The sequence below is a fragment of the Idiotropiscis lumnitzeri genome, chromosome 2 (assembly GCF_059441095.1).
Source record: "Idiotropiscis lumnitzeri isolate Australia: NSW breed Sydney's pygmy pipehorse chromosome 2, RoL_Ilum_1.0, whole genome shotgun sequence".
Taxonomy (NCBI): Eukaryota; Metazoa; Chordata; class Actinopteri; order Syngnathiformes; family Syngnathidae; genus Idiotropiscis; species Idiotropiscis lumnitzeri.
In genome coordinates this window covers 3,524,501-3,541,754 of record NC_142392.1, presented here as the reverse complement: position 1 = coordinate 3,541,754, position 17,254 = coordinate 3,524,501, and the positions used below count along the sequence as shown (strand labels likewise).

At 45.9% G+C, this 17,254-nt stretch overlaps 3 protein-coding genes across 4 annotated transcripts; 1 reads left to right on the top strand and 2 right to left on the bottom strand.

Moving 5' to 3' along the window:
* Positions 1-126: 126 nt before the first annotated feature.
* LOC148341296 (uncharacterized) lies at positions 127-4,734 on the bottom strand. Its single transcript, XM_088288293.1, has 7 exons — positions 4,551-4,734; positions 3,669-3,877; positions 3,303-3,395; positions 3,141-3,230; positions 2,842-2,952; positions 2,626-2,749; positions 127-2,522 (listed from the first exon to the last, which is right to left on the bottom strand). Exons 1-7 carry the CDS (start codon positions 4,573-4,575, stop codon positions 862-864), a joined length of 2,313 nt encoding a protein of 770 aa, XP_088144419.1. The 5' UTR covers positions 4,576-4,734; the 3' UTR covers positions 127-861.
* A 2,221-nt stretch (positions 4,735-6,955) lies between these two features.
* On the bottom strand, positions 6,956-9,956 carry LOC148341295 (uncharacterized). Its single transcript, XM_088288506.1, has 7 exons — positions 9,779-9,956; positions 9,427-9,534; positions 9,276-9,332; positions 8,982-9,140; positions 8,771-8,915; positions 8,228-8,328; positions 6,956-7,716 (listed from the first exon to the last, which is right to left on the bottom strand). Exons 1-7 carry the CDS (start codon positions 9,788-9,790, stop codon positions 7,546-7,548), a joined length of 753 nt encoding a protein of 250 aa, XP_088144632.1. The 5' UTR covers positions 9,791-9,956; the 3' UTR covers positions 6,956-7,545.
* Positions 9,957-11,001: 1,045 nt separating this feature from the next.
* lmod2b (leiomodin 2 (cardiac) b) lies at positions 11,002-15,455 on the top strand. 2 transcript variants are annotated; one of them, XM_088288292.1, is made up of 6 exons: positions 11,002-11,666; positions 12,296-12,709; positions 12,942-13,202; positions 13,274-13,483; positions 14,004-14,444; positions 15,329-15,455. In XM_088288292.1, exons 1-6 carry the CDS (start codon positions 11,391-11,393, stop codon positions 15,353-15,355), a joined length of 1,629 nt encoding a protein of 542 aa, XP_088144418.1. In that variant the 5' UTR covers positions 11,002-11,390; the 3' UTR covers positions 15,356-15,455. The 2 variants fall into 2 exon arrangements, with proteins under 2 accessions (XP_088144418.1, XP_088144417.1); XM_088288291.1 differs by lacking the exon at positions 15,329-15,455 and having other exon boundaries at positions 14,004-14,648.
* The last annotated feature ends 1,799 nt before the right edge of the window (positions 15,456-17,254 follow it).

Below are 17,254 nucleotides of genomic sequence, written 5' to 3'. Positions count from 1 at the left end.
ATTAGGACAAAACATTTTAAGTGTTAAGAGGGGGATCGCCTCATGTGGAGCAATAAAGATTAATGGCCGACGTCTTCACTGTCATATGAAGATGAATGAGAAAGTGAAAAGATGACCCGAACGTAATCCATTTGCCATGACTTTTAATGTTCGAACTGAGGTGTAGAGACTTATTTCACAACTTCACAACATTTGTATAAAAAAAAAAACTCTTACTCCTATGATAATGAAAACTAGAGTTAGGTTGCCCTTGTAAACACAAACACACGCCGAGCTACAATGAAAAAGAAAAAGCAAAAGTGGAGCTATGCAATTGTTCAGAAAACAACAAATGTCACAGTCAACAGCCGCATGCACTGGAATACAAAAAAAAAAAAAAAAAAATCTCACATTTTGTTTTCCAAATGAAAATGATTATTAATAGCCCACAGCCATGTTTGTCTTTCAGAACATGAATTCCAAAAATAATGTTGCCAGTAGATGAAAAATATTTATGAGCAAAGCAAAAAAAAAAAAATGTTAAGACGGTAGCTGGCGTGTTTAATTAAGAGTCTTTTGTCTTTACAAAACAGTGCCGCCTTGACATACGCTTTGAACTTGTTCTATCCCACGCTCGTAACTCAAAACAAATCATCTCTCCTCATTGAAATGAATGGAAATGTCATCTGCTGACTCTCTGCCAACAAACCAAAAAAAATGCTTTGAAGTATATCTCAAATGGAGGAGAAGCAGCACTCCATAATAGTGTACGCTAAACAAAACAAGTCCAATTTAGGATCCAAACGCAATCGGAACCGGAATACTGTTTTGAGACGAGTAGTGGCACATGGAACATATGAAGGTAAAGACGCCGCTCATCCTTCAATATTCATCGATTCCTTCCTCCTCCTCCTCCTCGTCAAACTTCCTCTTGAGGGCGTTTTTCTTCTGCTTGCCCCGGCTCCTCCGCTTGGCGGCGAAGTCCGGGTCGGCCTCGCGCAGGTGCACCTGCTCGTGGTTCTTGAGCAGGCCCGGCACGGTGAAGCCCTTCCCGCACGTGTCGCACATCCACGGCTTCTTGCACGAGTGCGTACGCTTGTGCACGTTGAGGTGCGACGCCAGCTTGTACGTCTTGCCGCACACGTCGCAGCTGAAGGGCCGCTCGTTGGTGTGCAGCCGGATGTGCACCTTCAGGTTGCCCACTTGCGTGAAGCTCTTCTCGCAGATGGAGCAGCGGTACGGGCGCTCGCGGGTGTGGATCCTCAGGTGCACCCTCAGGCAGTACTTGCTGGAGAACTTCTTCTGGCACACGTGGCACGGGATTTTCGCTTTGGGGATGTGGTCCTGCTGGTGGCGCTTGAGGTCCGACAGGTACACGAAGGTCTTGCCGCACTGGGAGCACAGGTACTGGCGGTCGCCGATGTGGTAGCCCATGTGCCGCTTGAGCAGGCTGGGCACCAGGAAGCGCTTGCCGCAGCGCTCGCACATGTGCGGGCGGTCGCGGGTGTGCCAGCGCTCGTGGTTGGCCAGCTTGAAGGCGGTGGGGAAGCTTTTGTTGCAGTGCTTGCACGGGAAGGTCATCTGGCTGGTGTGGCACTCCATGTGCCTCTTGAAGTAGGTGGACTGCGTGAAGCCCTTGTTGCAGATGTCGCAGTAGAACGGCTTCTGGCCGCTGTGGGCCAGCATGTGCTTGGTGAGGCTCTGCAGCTTGGCGAAGCACTTGCCGCACTGGCCGCAGGCGTACGGCCGCGCCGTGCTGTGCGTCTTCAGGTGGTTGTTGAGGAAGGCCTGCGTGCGGAAGCTTTTGCTGCACGAGGTGCACGCGAAGGGCTTCTCGCCCGTGTGGATGCGCTCGTGGTCCGTGAGCTTGGACTGGTAAGGGAAGCTCTTGTCGCACATGCTGCAGTTGAAGCGGTCGGCGGGAGGCCGGATTTGCTTCTTTCGCCGGATACTCGGACGCGAGTAGTCGTCGTCGCTGAACCGGTCGAGGGGCAGCGGCGGCAAGGCCGGGAGGGAGATGGTGTTGGTGGCGATTTTGGACACCCACTGGTGCAAGGTGACGCGCTGCGTTTGGAGCTTTTGGCCGTCCTTTGTGGTGGTGGAATTGGGCGTGGACGTTTTCACCGGCACCGTCACCATTTTGAAGGGGATGGATTTCAGGGGCGGTCGTGGCCGGTCCGACTTGTCTCCCGCCGTTGCCGTGTCAACCACTTTACTTTGATTCTCCTCGGAAGCCACCGGCGCAGCATCGGTGCCGCTCTTCGCAACTCCGCTACTGGCCGCGGTATCAACCTGCGAGGCGGGGGCAAGGACGTCCGCGTCGTCCGAGTCGTCTGACATGTCGCCTAAGTCGTCGTGGTCGGTGAGCGTGAGCGGGCTCCTGACCGGGGAGCTGATCGCGGGTTGCGGCGCGGGAGGAGGAGGCGGCGGCGGCGGCGGTGGCGGAGGCGGAGGAGGAGGAGGAGGAGGAGGAGGCTCGACAGGTTTGGGTCGGAAGGCGAGGGATGACAGCACGCAGTCGCCCACTGAGGACGAGATGGTTGCTGGAGACGGAGAAGGTTTGGTTAAGCTCATCAAAAACAAATGGAAGACGATTCACAGTAAACACTGAAAAAAAAAATAAATAAATAAATAAAATTGCCATACCTTTACCAGATAGCAGTCCTTTGGACTGCTGGTACAGCAGGAGAGTCTTGAGGTCGCCGCCTTCGGGGATGATGCCGCCACATGCCTCCAGCACAGCGGGTTGCGATGAAATCATGGAACTGAGCTGAGGACGAAAACGATGACTCCGATCACGTTTGATCCACTTTGGTGCTGAGAGTTAGGCGGAGGCAGCACAGGCCGTTGGTGCGTTCGTACCTGCGAGAGATTGGGAACCGGAAGCAGTTGCTCCAACTTGCACACCAGGCCGGCGATCAGAGTCTGCAGCGCCGTGTCAAACTTTGTGCCGTACTGAACCGGGAACACTTCCTGAGGAGAACAACCCAATGCGTCAGCTTCTCCTAAGATCTGGGAAGGCGGAGCTAGGCGACATGGTTACCATGGCAACAGCTTTTGTTATGATTATTATTACTATTAAACACTGCATGAATGTAGCGTAACCATGACAACGTTGACCACAGCCCAACAATGGATTGTTCCAGGAAGGCATAGCGCACCTTAAAGAAGAGCTTCCTCTCTGTGGGACTTTTCAGCAGATTCTGGACCAGCACCATGAAGTTAGTTTGACATTTCTCCACTTCTGCGTCCTTTTGTGACAGAAATGATTGAACATTTAACGCCGCTTGCATTTTGGAAAGAGAACGTGTTCGCATTCTTACCCCGACAGGTGGTGTCATCTTCAGTTTGTTTATGAGCGTTTGAATGGCGCGGGAGTCCGGTTGGCCCTCCCCCTGTAGCAAATCCAAAATGATCTAAAAGAAGAATTGAGTTCTTAGAGAAGTAGAGTGGATCGATTAATCGAATACCACAATAGCAAGTCTATGATCGCCAACACACTTATCATATTGATGACAACCAATTTGATATGCTATTTCTAGTTAGAATGTATTGTCATATTTTTCAATCGATCCGCCAATTAATCGATTAATCGGACTACGGAACCGATTAGATTTGTGACCCAAAGTATCACTGCACTCTACTAGTGCGTAGTCGTGTACATATGTGTCGCCAATACACCCGCTTACCCTCGCCCGCAAGCCCAAGACAAGCTGGGCCGTCTGCTTGAAACTCATGAGCTCCGGAACCGTCTGCGTCACCATGGTGACAAACTCCTCCACCTTCTTGTACTGCCTGACGTTTCTCTGGCGGATCACCTGCCACATGAACGAGTACGTCAACTGCAGCGGGGAGGCCATCAGTCGGAGGGAGGCCAGGGGGAGAGACCCTCCGGCACCTGGGGGGGGCATCACACAACAACAAGTTAGTGGCCAGGAAAAATTGCATTTTCCCTCATTTGGTCAACAAGTGGTGGTTTCTGGCATGTGCATCATATGCGGCTGCACAGGGCTGGTTTTACACCCCTTTGGAACCCCTACTCCTGGTTTCAAATCCACAATTTCGCTTTTGTATCATGAATGCAGAATTATAGCAAAGTCTGTATACAGCACTGTACAAGTCAATTTCTCCATGCGGTGATGTTATTGAGTATGATGCGCGCACACGCTGCTTATGCTCTTAAAACCGGAAGCACAAATCCGCAAACGAACCGAACCGTGCACAGCGAACAAAATGTAGCACCTGCATGCATGCGTTTTTTTTAATAAGCAAACAAATGCACACATTTTTGCTTGATCGTGCAAGTAACGTTAAGCGACGCAATAAATCCAACCACGCAGAATGCGATCGGAACATCTGGGCAACTAAGTTTAATTTTAATTTAGCGCGTGCACGGACTCCTGAGGGATTTTTCTTTGCTATGCTGCATACATTAAAGAGTTTTGCAACATTTGGTTGTCCTTGGCTGAGATGATCTATTTTACGTACAGCGACAGATTTAATGCGTCACATTTTATTCAACTATTCTTGGCGGCAGCTATTAGCTGGCCTGCGTTAGCTTAGCAACTTACCAACACCTTCAGACCGCCTCTCCATTCTGTGACCGCTGGTCAACGTCGCAAACTCACGGGCGAATAAACGAGTTATATAAAAAACAAAGATGTGCCGTTTCCCTAAAAATATACAATAAAAATAAAACGAATGTCTTTTTCTCGAGCGTCAAGCCAGGAAGAATAATGGCGACCGTGGATAGCAGCTTTCCAAAACAAAAGCTAAAATGTTTCCGGCGGAAGTGACTACATAAAATAAAAGCGTCGCATATTTTAAACGAAATGATGGGTTTAAATATATCAGAAAGTGGAGCAATCATGACGGTCCAGCAGCAATTTGTCAAAAATATGTTTATTATATTAGTATTTCAAGGCGGGAAAACCATGACGTCAAGGAAAGTCATTGAACAAAGTGTTTACAGACTGGTCAGATATGAAAAAAAAGGCTCCATTTCAAACATGTAATTAGCTGGGTAGCTAAACTCGATAACTTCTGGTATGTAATAAATAGAGTATAATTGCCACAATGAACTGTTTTCCTCCAAGCGCCCCATATTAGAAACATGACCTTCTCAAATAGCATCATAGTAAGATTGCATTTAATAATTGTTCAGTTGGCCCTGTTGAAAAATTTGCAAAACACATCTTGCACAAAATACATAACTTAACACACACTGTGTAAACGTCACAACCACGAAAGAGTTCTTGTACATGCATACTTAGAATATTAATGGTGTTAAATTAATGTTTAATGTTGTCTTAAAGTTAATTCAAAATTCCCAATAAATACAGTGAATGCAACTTTTATTCCAATACATAGTTTGACTTGCACGCATTCGCTGTCCATTGGAATGATAATAATCATACATTTTTAAGATATACTTCATTATTGTGGTTGGACAATGGTGTAGAACTGCACTGCATCAAACGGAGTTGTTTCAAATGCTTGCACATTGCGGCAAAATAATGCAGTTAGAATATTGGAAACACCGTTTAGTAGAATGTAATGCCCGAGCACGGTAATCATTCACACAAACCAATTTATGACGATACATGTGTATTAAACTGACAAAAACAGAACATGTTTAAACAAAGGTGCTTATGGTATTGTTGCTAAATGACTCACATTTACAAAAAAAAAAATAATGAATTTTTTTATAACAATTATGTGCATTCAAAAATTGACATTAGGGCAAATTCAGTTCGCCATTAAAGGTTATAGTGCATTAAAAAAAGAAATTTCCACCAATGGACGAGATTTTTTTTTTTGTGAGTAGAGTCTAAATTGTCTGTTTTAGCTATTTGCACTTTTATATATTTTAATGATGCGGTTCCTTGGAAAGCAATCACGAGAATACTGAAAAACTGTTATTGGAATATTAATCATCGTCCGTAGTTGCGTGCGGTCGACAGAGATTCCTTACGCGTTGATTCATCGCTCTTCGTCGACATCAGTCGTGTTGATAAGTGGCATTTCCTCCAGCCTACGGCCACGTCTTTTGTGGCCCGAGAACAAGCGAGCCTCTTATGCTCCTCACTGAGCTCATCCGCCTGTCCGTCCGTCCGCCCGTATCTCCTCAACGCTCCTGTCTTCCCTCTCTGTGTGTGTGCGTGTGCGGGTGTGTGTGTGTGTGTGTGACGCATCCTCTCTCCACACAGTCATGTCCTCATGACCGAAATGAAATGGCCTTGACTCAGTGAATGAGGCATTAGAAAGTCCAGTGCTCTTCTCTGCGGAGAAGCTGAAGAAGAAGAAGAAAACGATATATGACGGGGTGTAGAGCGCGAGACAATGGATGGATTCACGGCCAGTCTGGCCGCGGCTATCTTTGCCATCTGCTCCGAGCTTTGATACACAAAGTGGGACCCTTGTTGAACCGCAGGCGCGGTGTTGTTTGCGACCGGCGGCTTTGCCATCTGTGACCGATCATCGCAATGTCAACAACAAGTGCGCGAGTGCATCACTTTCTGTGTTTATAAGCGGCGAGGGCATTCATTAAAAAAAAAGACATACGAAATAATAATCCAACATCCGATATAAAATGCGGAATGTCAATAAATTGCTGACCTCATTGATATCTCAAACAAGTAGGGGTTGAATGACTAAAGATCTTTAGTAGTCGACTAGAATGTACTGAAAGTCAAGTCGATTAATCGATGATGTCATCGATATATCAAGGAAGTCCGAAACAGGGCTCGGATGACAACGTATTTTTTAGTAGTTGACTAGAATGTGTCGAAAGTCGAGTCGATGGATGATGTCATTGATACCCCCAAACAAGTCCAAGGCTTTGACAAGTCCAAAGGTTTGAACGACAACCTTTTTAGTAGTCGTCTAAGCTTCAAACGTCGATGTGTGTATACGCCACGCATGGAGTCGACTAGTCAACTAATCGTTTCAACCCTTAATTTTGCCTTGTGAAAGTCAAATCAAGTTACAGTTTTTCTCCAGTCAAGTCAGGTAATCAAATTATTGCCTCTATCTGGTCTTCATAAAAACAGAAGACTAAAGAGGACAATGATGATATTACACGGCAATTCAGAAATGATCATGTCTTGAGTCAAGTCTTGACTCGAGTCCCCAAAAAAATACAAAAGGGATTAATGCAGCGACCGGAAAAGACCAATATGGCCAGACAATGAACGATATTATCGGCCAATTTATCCGACATTGACGCACGTCACGTTTCGAGTCTTTCCGTTTTTTTATCAAGTTAAGTCACGAGTCATCAAAACAATGACCGGAGTCGACTCGCGTCCTTGCCGCATTGACTCGACTCCCCGTCTCAGCCGACTGGAATCCTTAGCTCCTTTCCTCCAGGGCAGAATCCATTTCAGGCCTTCCCCATAGACATTTTTTTTTTGAATGCTCCAGAGTCCCGGTTGCTTTCCACGTCCACTTTGTTCTGGCCAGACGTGAGTTTCGCATAACCACCGGCTCGCCTTGGCAGCAGGTGGCGCCGCGTTGACTGACGCGCAATATCTCAGATCCTTCCCCCCTTTTCATCTTTTTTCTTCATCTGCTTTCACGCCCGGCGAACGCGTCCTCCTCTGGTAGAGCATCGGCGGCGGCGGCGTGGGCGGGCTTTTGAAGCGGGACGGAGACGGACACGCTCGGTACGGTGTCACCGGGTGCCAGTTCGATATCCTCAGCGGGGCGCGCTGGCGGGTGTCTCGTAGAGGTCACCTGAAGAAAATGACAAATAGTTTAATCACCGGGCGGATATCATGAGGCGAGCCTTGAAGCACTGCTGAATATTTAATGAGCACTTGTTAACAGGAATTTCCTTTCAGGAAGTGCTCGATAAGACAAGAGTGACTGTCGGCGATTTCAGATCATGAGATTTTTTTTTTTTTTTTTTTTTTTTAAGAATAGTGTGACTTGGGATACATTCGATAGTCGTCAGGAAAAGCTCTAAAATGACTTCAGGAAAAAAACATAAGCCTGAAGCAGCGAATGGGGCAGGAGGGGGCGTGTCGAATATGCCGCAAATAACAAAACAAAAAAAAATAGGAGTCCTGTTTCAGTTGACACGCTTTTAAACAACTGTTTGCAAGGCGATTATATTGTTTGCGTAATGTTAATATGTTCCAATACACACAGGAAAGACGATCTTAAAAAAAACAAAAAACGGCCTAAAGTCGTGAGCAAATATGTTTTAACATTTTTATTTTATGTTTTAATTTTATCCACTCACCCGCCACACGATGAGAACGATGCAAGCCGTTGCAGGAATGATCACCAGCAGCAACGGCGTTCTTTTCCACCGTCTGTAATCCCGACCTCCCATTTGACCCCCTGCGAGAAGGAAGGACGCCATTGGAAAATGTTCTCAGGCTGCCCGGTTCCTCTGATCATGAAATATTGACGCAATTTATACTCTCTAAAAACAGTCGCCATTGCATAAGTCAAAAAATATTTCACCAAAATTCCCACGACTGGATTAAAATTTACAGTTAGTGAGCATGCACAGCAACATGGAATTTAGCCGTCTGATTGTTGCTAGGCAGAATTCGTAGAGCTCACTCGTAAATTGCCCCATTGGCAAATTTAAATCACTGTTCTGTATTAAATATATGATAATATGATCCCACATGCCGAAAAAAACATGCATGTGAGATTCTTAGCCCCGCCTCCCCACAACATCTGGATTTTGGCCTGTTTTGCTGCCACCACCCCCCCCATCCCGTGGGCTCATGATGCCATTTAAGACACTTTTGACAATTAAAATTGAAATTACCTGGCGCATTTGCTGCATCGAGACACGGCGGCGGCTTGCAGGAGAAGCCGGATTCTTCATGACCCGCCTCCACGTAGTCGAAATAGAGCTCATTCTTCAAGCTCCTTTCCTGGTAGTGACACTGGAAGACTTGCATGGCCGTTTCCTGCGCGACAACGTTTAATGACGTGCACGTACGCACCGGGACGAGCACGCAGTCGTGACGACTTACCAGCTCCTGGTGGTCAAACGTGAAGCGTACGCTCTTCAGCATGGCGACGAAGACCAGGAGGTTTTCTTTGTTGGAGGAGACGGCGCCAAACATGGCGGCCAGGTTGCGAAGACTTTGCTCCAACGGGTAGACGTTTAACACCACCCAACACGTGCCAGCCTAAGCAAAAATAAAAAAATAATTTATAAATAACTCAATCTAAAAAAAATGGATCTTTGACGTCTTAAGCCGTCAATGGTAGTAAGTGAGTTAAATTTTTTTTTTTTTTTTTTTAAATATTCGTCGCATACATACCACTTCTTTGGGAATGTAATGAAGAGGAATCTCATAATCGGAAGGGATGTTGTGCTTCTAAAAGGAGAGGTAACAATCGAGCGGGTCAAGCGAACAGAACCCGACAATGGCGTGAGCGGCAACATCCGGTGATAAAAAAAAAAAAGCTCACCAGTATCGACAGCTTGCTCACATCATCAGTTATCGGCGTCCCAAATTTCCCGCAGCACACATTCAAACTCGTGAACAGACTCAGGAGGACGCAAGGTGCCTTGAAGATCTGCAAAGAAGTCTCATTCTTAGCCACGCGCTCTCATCACATATTAACGCTCGGTTCCACCGGGAGCGATCGACGAAACCAACATCCGAAGGTCAATATGATCTCCCCGCCTTTTGTCAACATGACTAAAAACGAATATCAGCTTTTAATTTACACCCCAAAAATAACTCCTATTTTTTTAACACAGTCGTCCAGCATGAGATTCAAACGAGTCAAGACAAAAAGAAAAAAAAAACAAGCTTACTTTCTCCCTCATATGGAGCACAAATGCGAGACTGCCGTGATCCGCTGCATGGAAGTGCGTCTTTATAATCCAAAGCTGGAGATAACTGTGAGCTCGTGCATGGGTGTGTGTGTGTGTGTGTGTGTGTGTGTGTGAGAGGTCCAAGCAGTGAAACTTGAGGATGGGCCAGCCGTCTGCCTGCCTCCACACAGACTGGCGGAGGCTTTTTGAAGGGCTCGGAGAGGCCGCCTCCAGACTGAGTCACCGTGTCACACGCTGACCGCGACTGAGACTTCTCCCACGGATCAATCGGCTCGTCACTGGAGCGTGGGCGTATTCCGCTCGGAATATGCGCCGGGTTATCCCCGAGAGCTGAATGTAAATGAACGGCGGTTGGAGGAATGCGCGGCTTTGAGATCCACTCAAGCTTTCCTGCTTATCATATCGTACGAAGAAATTGTCAGAGGCATCATGCCTTGAATTTGAAAGGACGAGGAATCATCGGCGAGTTCATATAAAAGTAGGACGAAGCCAAAAGGGGGTCTTCAAAATCCCAAACTGCCCATTCATATCTTTGAAAGGTCAGAATTGAAAAATATTCGAGTGTCATATTTGTCTTGCGCACAAGTATGCTACTCGTTATATTTTCATAAAGCCAGTATTGTTTTGTCATCTGCTCTTTGTTTGTGCGCGTTCCAGACTATTTTTGGTCACCTGCATCCGATTAGATTAATGAGTTGCATTATTGTTTGTTCAATTTTGCTCATTTGTCGCTTTTCCCTGTTAAGTAGAGGAAGTATATGCACACTTTAATGTTTTGTTATTTTTAGCTTATTTGTTTTCAAATATATCATAAATAAAAAAAGTAATTCTTTTTGGTCAGGGTCAGGGTCAACTATTTTTTATGAATAAGGCCGGAGGGTACCGAGATAGCGGCCAGAGGGCGTGGGCGTGGGGGGGGGGGGGGTACTAACCAACAAAACAGGGTCAAGTGCTAGAACCTTTGTACATCATTAATTATTTATTAAAATCATACTTTTAATTCGTTTACAATTTGCACGGAAATGCTGATACACTGGCGCCGGATGGAATTGGCCCAAAAAAAAAAAAAAAATGGAAAAAGACTAAAAATAAATGAATAAAAAACGAACTCCAGATTTCATGTAAATACGCCCACTAGTGGCTGTGATAGGAATAACCAGGAGAGGACGCCAAGATTTGTGGAGGAATTTTTGTGATGCCGTGTTTGCATTTGTGTGTTGTTGCGTGTTCTGTTCTTGGCTATGAACAAAGCTGCTCAGGCATCGGTGACACGCCGTCGCGATGACAGGCCGCAGCCTCTGAGCTCACATGCTTTTCGTGGCTCTGTCCCCTTCAGAGCGCGGGCGGGCCTCCCAAAAAAAGACGCCGCATCATAGGGGCCGCCACTTTTGCAACGCGCACCTCTGATCCCTCTCTTAAGGCTGGAACGGCAGCTGGGGGGGAGATTAGACGAGTCAGTGACACCGGCGCACGACAGCAGCAGAGCTCCGGTTCGGGCCCCTTTTGACTTTGCTTTTTTTTTGTTTTTTACAATTTATTTAGATTTTTTTGGTTTTAAATGTGACAGTTTTTTGCTGATCCCGCTTTGGCTATGAGTTATTTCGGATACCGCCGGGAGCTGAGCAAGTACGAAGACGTGGACGAGGATGAGCTCCTGGCGTCGCTCAGCCCCGAAGAGCTGGCCGAGCTGGAGAAGGAGCTGGTGGACATCGACCCGGACGCCAACGTGCCCATCGGGCTGCGGCAGCGGGACCAGACCGACAAAACCCCGACGGGGACGTTCAGTAGAGAGGCGCTCATGAAATATTGGGAAGCTGAGACTCAAAAAATTCTGGAAAATGAAATCGCCGGCGCGAGCCCGAAAACGGTCAGTGGGACGAATAACTGATGTCTTTTAAAACTTTGAAAATTATTTTTTTAAAAAGGATCTTTGACGTCTTTAGCCGTCAATGGCAGTAAATGCGTAGAAGGGCCTTCTTGTGTGGAGACAATCTCATCAGATACAATTCAAGAGCTGTGTGGAAAAATTCTATTCAAAGACTGCGTAACATATACGAGACCGCCTCCTCTGGAGTTTCTCTCGCATTCCAATTGGACAAGTGGAAGAAAATCCAACTAAGATTCGAGAGTCGCTGCGCTATAAAGCGGCAAAGATTTTTCACAACCTTTTTTTTTGGAAGTAGCTCATTGGATTGGTGGCGAGCATGTTGGGAATTCTGAGTATGAATTTTGTTGCCGGGCAGAATTTGTCAGGCTCGATCGTTTGCCAACGAATATAAAATGCATTGAATTTGAAATTAGGGCCAGGCGGTTGATCGACTCCAAAAATAATCGTAATGATGAAAAACATGATCCAAATTGACGTCTGGATTTTGGCCTGTTTTATTGCCTTTCCCAAAGTTGCGATCATTCAATTGAGGAATTTACGTTCTAAGTTCTTTGAAGATGCAAATAGTTCTTTTAAAAGTAACATTTTCTAAATGCGTGTCGACGTAGGATGAAGATGATGTGACCGACAGAAACAGCGAATCCGAGGACGAAAAGGACGACGAAAGCGAGAAGCGGCAGAACAATCAAAATGAGGAGGAAGAGGAGGACGAAGATGAAGAAAGCGAGGAGGAAGAGGAGGAGGTCGTGACGGAGGAGGACGACGACGACGAGGAAGAAGAAGAAACCCCTAACGTTGTGCCAGTAGCCCCGCCTCCGGCCCCGCCCCCACCTCCGATCCTTCCCCCTCAGCAGCTGAAGCCCCCGAGGGTGGAGCCTGTTAGACTGACTCCTCCCCCTCCACCAGCGGACCCCAACGCCAGCGGGAACCCCACCGTGGTGGACGAGGCGTTGCAGCGAGCGCTCAGCGACGACCCCGAGCTCACAGAGGTCAACTTGAATAACATTGACGACATTTCGCAGGTACATAAAAACCAAAAATTAATTTTCTGTGACCGTTAATGCTCAAAGATTAAGGTCAATATTTTTTTGCGAAGATGAATGTACTTTTTGGCTTCGATACCCGTCAATGGCAGTGAATGAGTTAAGTATCAGAAACCGGTATCGGTAGCCTCCATGAGTATCCGATACATTAGCCAATTAGCATACATTAAAAAAAAAAAAATGGAAATAAATGGGAATGTCGCTTCCCTAGGAGACCCTAATCCGATTCGCCGAAGCCCTGAGGTCCAACACTCACGTGCGCGTCTTCAGCCTCGCCAACACGCACGCGGACGACCCGGTGGCCGTGGCCGTCGCCAAGATGCTGCGGGAGAACTCGTCCATCGTGAGCCTCAACATCGAGTCCAACTACGTGAGCGGGAGGGGCGTCATGGCGCTGGTCCAAGCCCTTCCCGGGAACAACACCCTGACGGAACTCCGATTCCACAACCAGAGGCACATCTGTGGAGGGCAGGTTGGTGTCCGGACTCGCTGTTCCGCTCAATGTCCTTCATCGCCATCACAGCTCGGCTCGCTTGACTTCAGGTGGAGATGGAGATGGTGAAGATACTTCGGGAAAACCACACCTTGATCAAACTGGGCTACCAGTTCAACCTGCCTGGACCCAGGATGAGCATGACGGGGATTCTCACCAGAAATCAGGACCGTCAGAGGCAGAAACGACTGCAGGAGCAGAGGCAACTGCAGCAACAGGGGCTTCCGGAAGGAGCTGCCAATCCTCGGACCACAGCACTGGTAACGACGACGTCAATAGTACTCGATAGCACGCGCTAGCCGATATCGTGGATGCCGAAATGCTTCTGGCAGAGCGTCAAACATCTTTTAAAAATGCTCAATTATTACTCATCCACGCGTGACTGACGCCACCCACAAAATGTTTAGAATTGCCCGTTGGCGCCAAAGCACTGCTTTTCTATTTGGCCGAATAGAAGATTTCCGCCCCTCGCCCCCCCTTCACTTCAGCATAATTCTTCCCATTACACCCTGATTATTTTTTCATCAGTGTTTAGAATTGCCTGGGATTGGCAGAAAATGACGCCAAAGCACTACTTTTCTATTCATAAGTCTTTTGGGCTCACTTCAATGTAGTTCTTTGGCACAAAAATGATTAGCTGGAAATTTTTAGATGATGCTAATATAAAAGTAGTAATATAATAGGCAAGTTCTTTTTTTTCATTATAAAAGGAACGTTCTGAACAACTCATGGCAGATTCCCAAAATGAGCGTTTGACATCCCTGCTATTCCTGTTTCCAGAGAGGAACACCCTGCAGCTCACCTCGATCCTCTCCTTGGTCCTCCCCCAAAGTCCCGCGGAGCAACTTGGCTAAGAAGCAGACACCTCCCGCGCCGCCACCTCCTCCTCCACCACCTCCTCCCCCACCGCCTCCGCCGCCCCCTCCTCCGCCACTGCTTCCCTCTCGCCAGGAGAAGAAAAAGCCCACCCGGACCATCGCGGAGGTGATTAAATCCCACGAGGCCAGCAGCAAAAAGGCCAAGGGCAAAGGGAAGAAGGGCAAGAAGGGCAAGGCCAAGGATGAGACCACTTGTATCCTCAAGGAGCTGAAGAACGCGCTGAGGCCCGTGGCGGTGGAGAGGCGAGGGGACGAGGGCAGCAGGCCGTCCACGCCAATGAGGTCGGCCCACGACCAGCTGATGGACTCTATCCGGAACAGCAGCATCCGGAACCTGAGGAAGGTGAGGAAACCGCGCTCATCATTACATTATTCGCCCATGGTCATTTGAAATATGTCACATGTTCGTAAACTACAAATAAAAAAATTGTCACAAAAGGTACATACAAAACATTGGCGCCTTGACCACGTTTGTCACTCAAAACACTCACAATGAAGGGATTTAATTAATTATTTAATTTCTTAAGAAAAATATTGTAAAATCATATAGTTATAACAATTAAATAGACCATAGTTCATGATTTCACGCTTCGATGTCCATTGACATTGTGCTGCGCTTTCTGGTCTGCGCGCCTTAGCCACCAGGGGGCGGTATAATACATACAGCCCTATTACACGTCGATTTAATGATGGTCACAACTCGCAATAACTTATTGTTTTATAGAATAAGCTTCACCAATTACCACAACGTTAATGCTAGTTTCGTTAGCTTCTCTGCGATGTTCTCCGTTGTGTGTTAGCATTAAGCTAGCGGCCTTTCAAAAAAAAAAAAGACAAGTTTCTTAGCTTGTGTTGAAGTCTGTTGACAACAAATTATTGCAGAGTCGAGCTTCGTCTACTTAAATAATAATGATGAAATAATAAAGCATTAAAAATTAGCCTTTGTCGCCAGTTATATTGGCAAATGCATCACAATCTGTCCCTATGTGCTACTAAAATAGTCGTTGCGCTTTTCAACATAGGCAACTGTTTTGCGACCTCGTGGTTTGTTACAGTGGAAAATAATAAGTCAGCCGCCAAATTCCTTCACTTAATGCTGCTATTCATAGCAAGTGTTCAGCGGAGGTTTGATAAAGGCGGACGTAGCAACAATACAAACAGTTGACGCTTAACGCAAAAGTTTCAGAAATATAAATATGCATTTTATTTTATTTATTTTTTTTACAGGTTGAGCTCCCATTACACCTACGATAATATTGAAGAGGAAGATGTCATGCTAACTTTTTATTTTGCACTGCTTCATGATTTCTTTTGTAATTTTATTTTTAAAACCTTGTTTACTGATAACGCTCCCGTTTTTTTCTCTCCATGTAAACTTGTAAATATGATGTGCTACGTGTGATTCGAATGACGTGTTCAATTTCTAAATACAGATTGTTTTTGATTGTCATTTGTGTTTTTTTTTTTTTTTTGTCAAATTACGATGAAGAATCCATTTTTCGTCTAAATTTGTGAACAGCAGTGCTTCAGTCTATTGTGATGCAAATGAACCATTCACACATCTCCCACTTTGAGCCTTTCACATTGTCTGACGAGTGACAGCTTATAATAATTCTACACCCCCCCCCCATGATTGACGTAAAGGATATTACGACATCTCAGGTTGCAAAGAACGGGAAATTCGAGGCTGCTTCTATAAAACCATGTGGATAATCCTCAGTTACCAAACGCATGAAGACGATACGTTCAGTCGGTGTGAAGTGCCCGAAAAGATGTGCAAAATACTTTTTTAAAATTCTACTTTGCACTTTATCCACTTAGCCTCCCACTCACTTGACAGCAATCGGCATCTTTTATTCGATCCTGTTAGCACTTGTGACAACACGTGCGCACCCTCCCTCCAGCGTGCACACATTCCAAGGCCTAAGTGTGCCTAAGAATAAAACTTCATGGCAGGAAGCGGATCACTTTGTCCTAACAACCCACCCAAGTGCCAATAAGGGAAATCCTTTCGCTACGATCTGCAGTCTTCCTGCTTGTAAATGTGCTCAGTGACCCTCAAGTCAAATTCGGACACATTTGTGCCGCAGGAATAAAAACAAACGGCACCCCCCCCCGCCCGCCCGGCCAAGCGGTTAATGGCGCAAAATTAAAGCTGAACCTTTGCATTCCGCACCTGACGTGTGGTTGTCGTTGGTCTGCACGCGTGTCACTATGGATGCACGGAGCGAGCGGAAAGTGACATACCTTGCTCTAATCCCTCTCAGAAGGTCCACAGCTGAGATGTGATACAGAGGCCGTTGGCTAAAAATAAAATGGCACATACAATTTATGCTGTTGTTATTGGCGCTCTTGAGTAAACAACGGCTTGCCCGTAAGCGTGAACAATGGCTTTCTTTTAATACGCCGATGCGACTTGAGACAAAAATGCACTTCACGATCTAAAAAGTACGTCGGATCCGGAGTATAAAACAGGCAAAGAAACGAAAAAATGTCTTCAATCTCTCTTTATTGGAGGGCAAAATGTACAAGAGCTCGCATAGAATTAAGCTAAATTAGCTGCAAATTCTTATTTCCGATGTCGTTTAATTGGTCAAAACAAAGAAAAAAAACATCTCTTCCAGACGGTTAGCATTTTAGCCTCTTTGCTAATTCCATGCTACATTCAAGGTCATTTTATCTGATTTTTTTCAAGGCAGGTAAAAAGTAAAAACTTGGCCTCCGTTCTGAATGTTTAAGTATATTATCGTGCAAACTTTCCAGTTATATCAATGCCCGTCATTTGCCTGTTAGCATAAAATCCAAGCAAACATTGCTAGTTTGTTAGCATTCGATTAAAAAGTAAAACGCTTAAAGATGTCCATCAGTTTTACTAAATATATAAAAGCAACTCAATCAACAATAGAATATTTATGTTGCTTTAAAATAAAGCGGAATCAATTACTTTAGACAGTAACGCATTAGCAGCTAGCATTGCTAGCTTTTAGCGTCTAAAAGGGCTACTATAGCGTCAAATTATTTCGCCAAATTTGAATGCATGTTCGCGTTGTGCGGAAAACTTACCACTGCCTGAAGTCTGCATATAAACAAGATGAATTCATATTCAATGTTATAATGCGCATTTTGTGTCTAATAAACGTAAGCATCAAGGTG

Bases quoted from the DNA above. Each gene is read 5' to 3' on its own strand.
- LOC148341296 (XM_088288293.1), bottom strand. From the start codon at position 4,575: ATGGAGAGGCGGTCTGAAGGTGTTG. The intron at 2,953-3,140 runs GTGCGCTATGCC...TGTTCTCCTCAG, and splicing joins AGAGGAAGCTCTTCTTTAAG to GAAGTGTTCCCGGTTCAGTA. The intron at 2,523-2,625 runs GTATGGCAATTT...CTCCGTCTCCAG, and splicing joins AGGACTGCTATCTGGTAAAG to CAACCATCTCGTCCTCAGTG.
- LOC148341295 (XM_088288506.1), bottom strand. The intron at 9,141-9,275 runs GTATGTATGCGA...ATTTTTGCTTAG, and splicing joins ATTACATTCCCAAAGAAGTG to GCTGGCACGTGTTGGGTGGT. The intron at 8,916-8,981 runs GTAAGTCGTCAC...GTTGTCGCGCAG, and splicing joins CGTTTGACCACCAGGAGCTG to GAAACGGCCATGCAAGTCTT.
- lmod2b (XM_088288291.1), top strand. From the start codon at position 11,391: ATGAGTTATTTCGGATACCGCCGGGAGCTGAGCAAGTACGAAGACGTG. The intron at 12,710-12,941 runs GTACATAAAAAC...TCGCTTCCCTAG, and splicing joins ACATTGACGACATTTCGCAG to GAGACCCTAATCCGATTCGC. The intron at 13,484-14,003 runs GTAACGACGACG...TCCTGTTTCCAG, and splicing joins ATCCTCGGACCACAGCACTG to AGAGGAACACCCTGCAGCTC.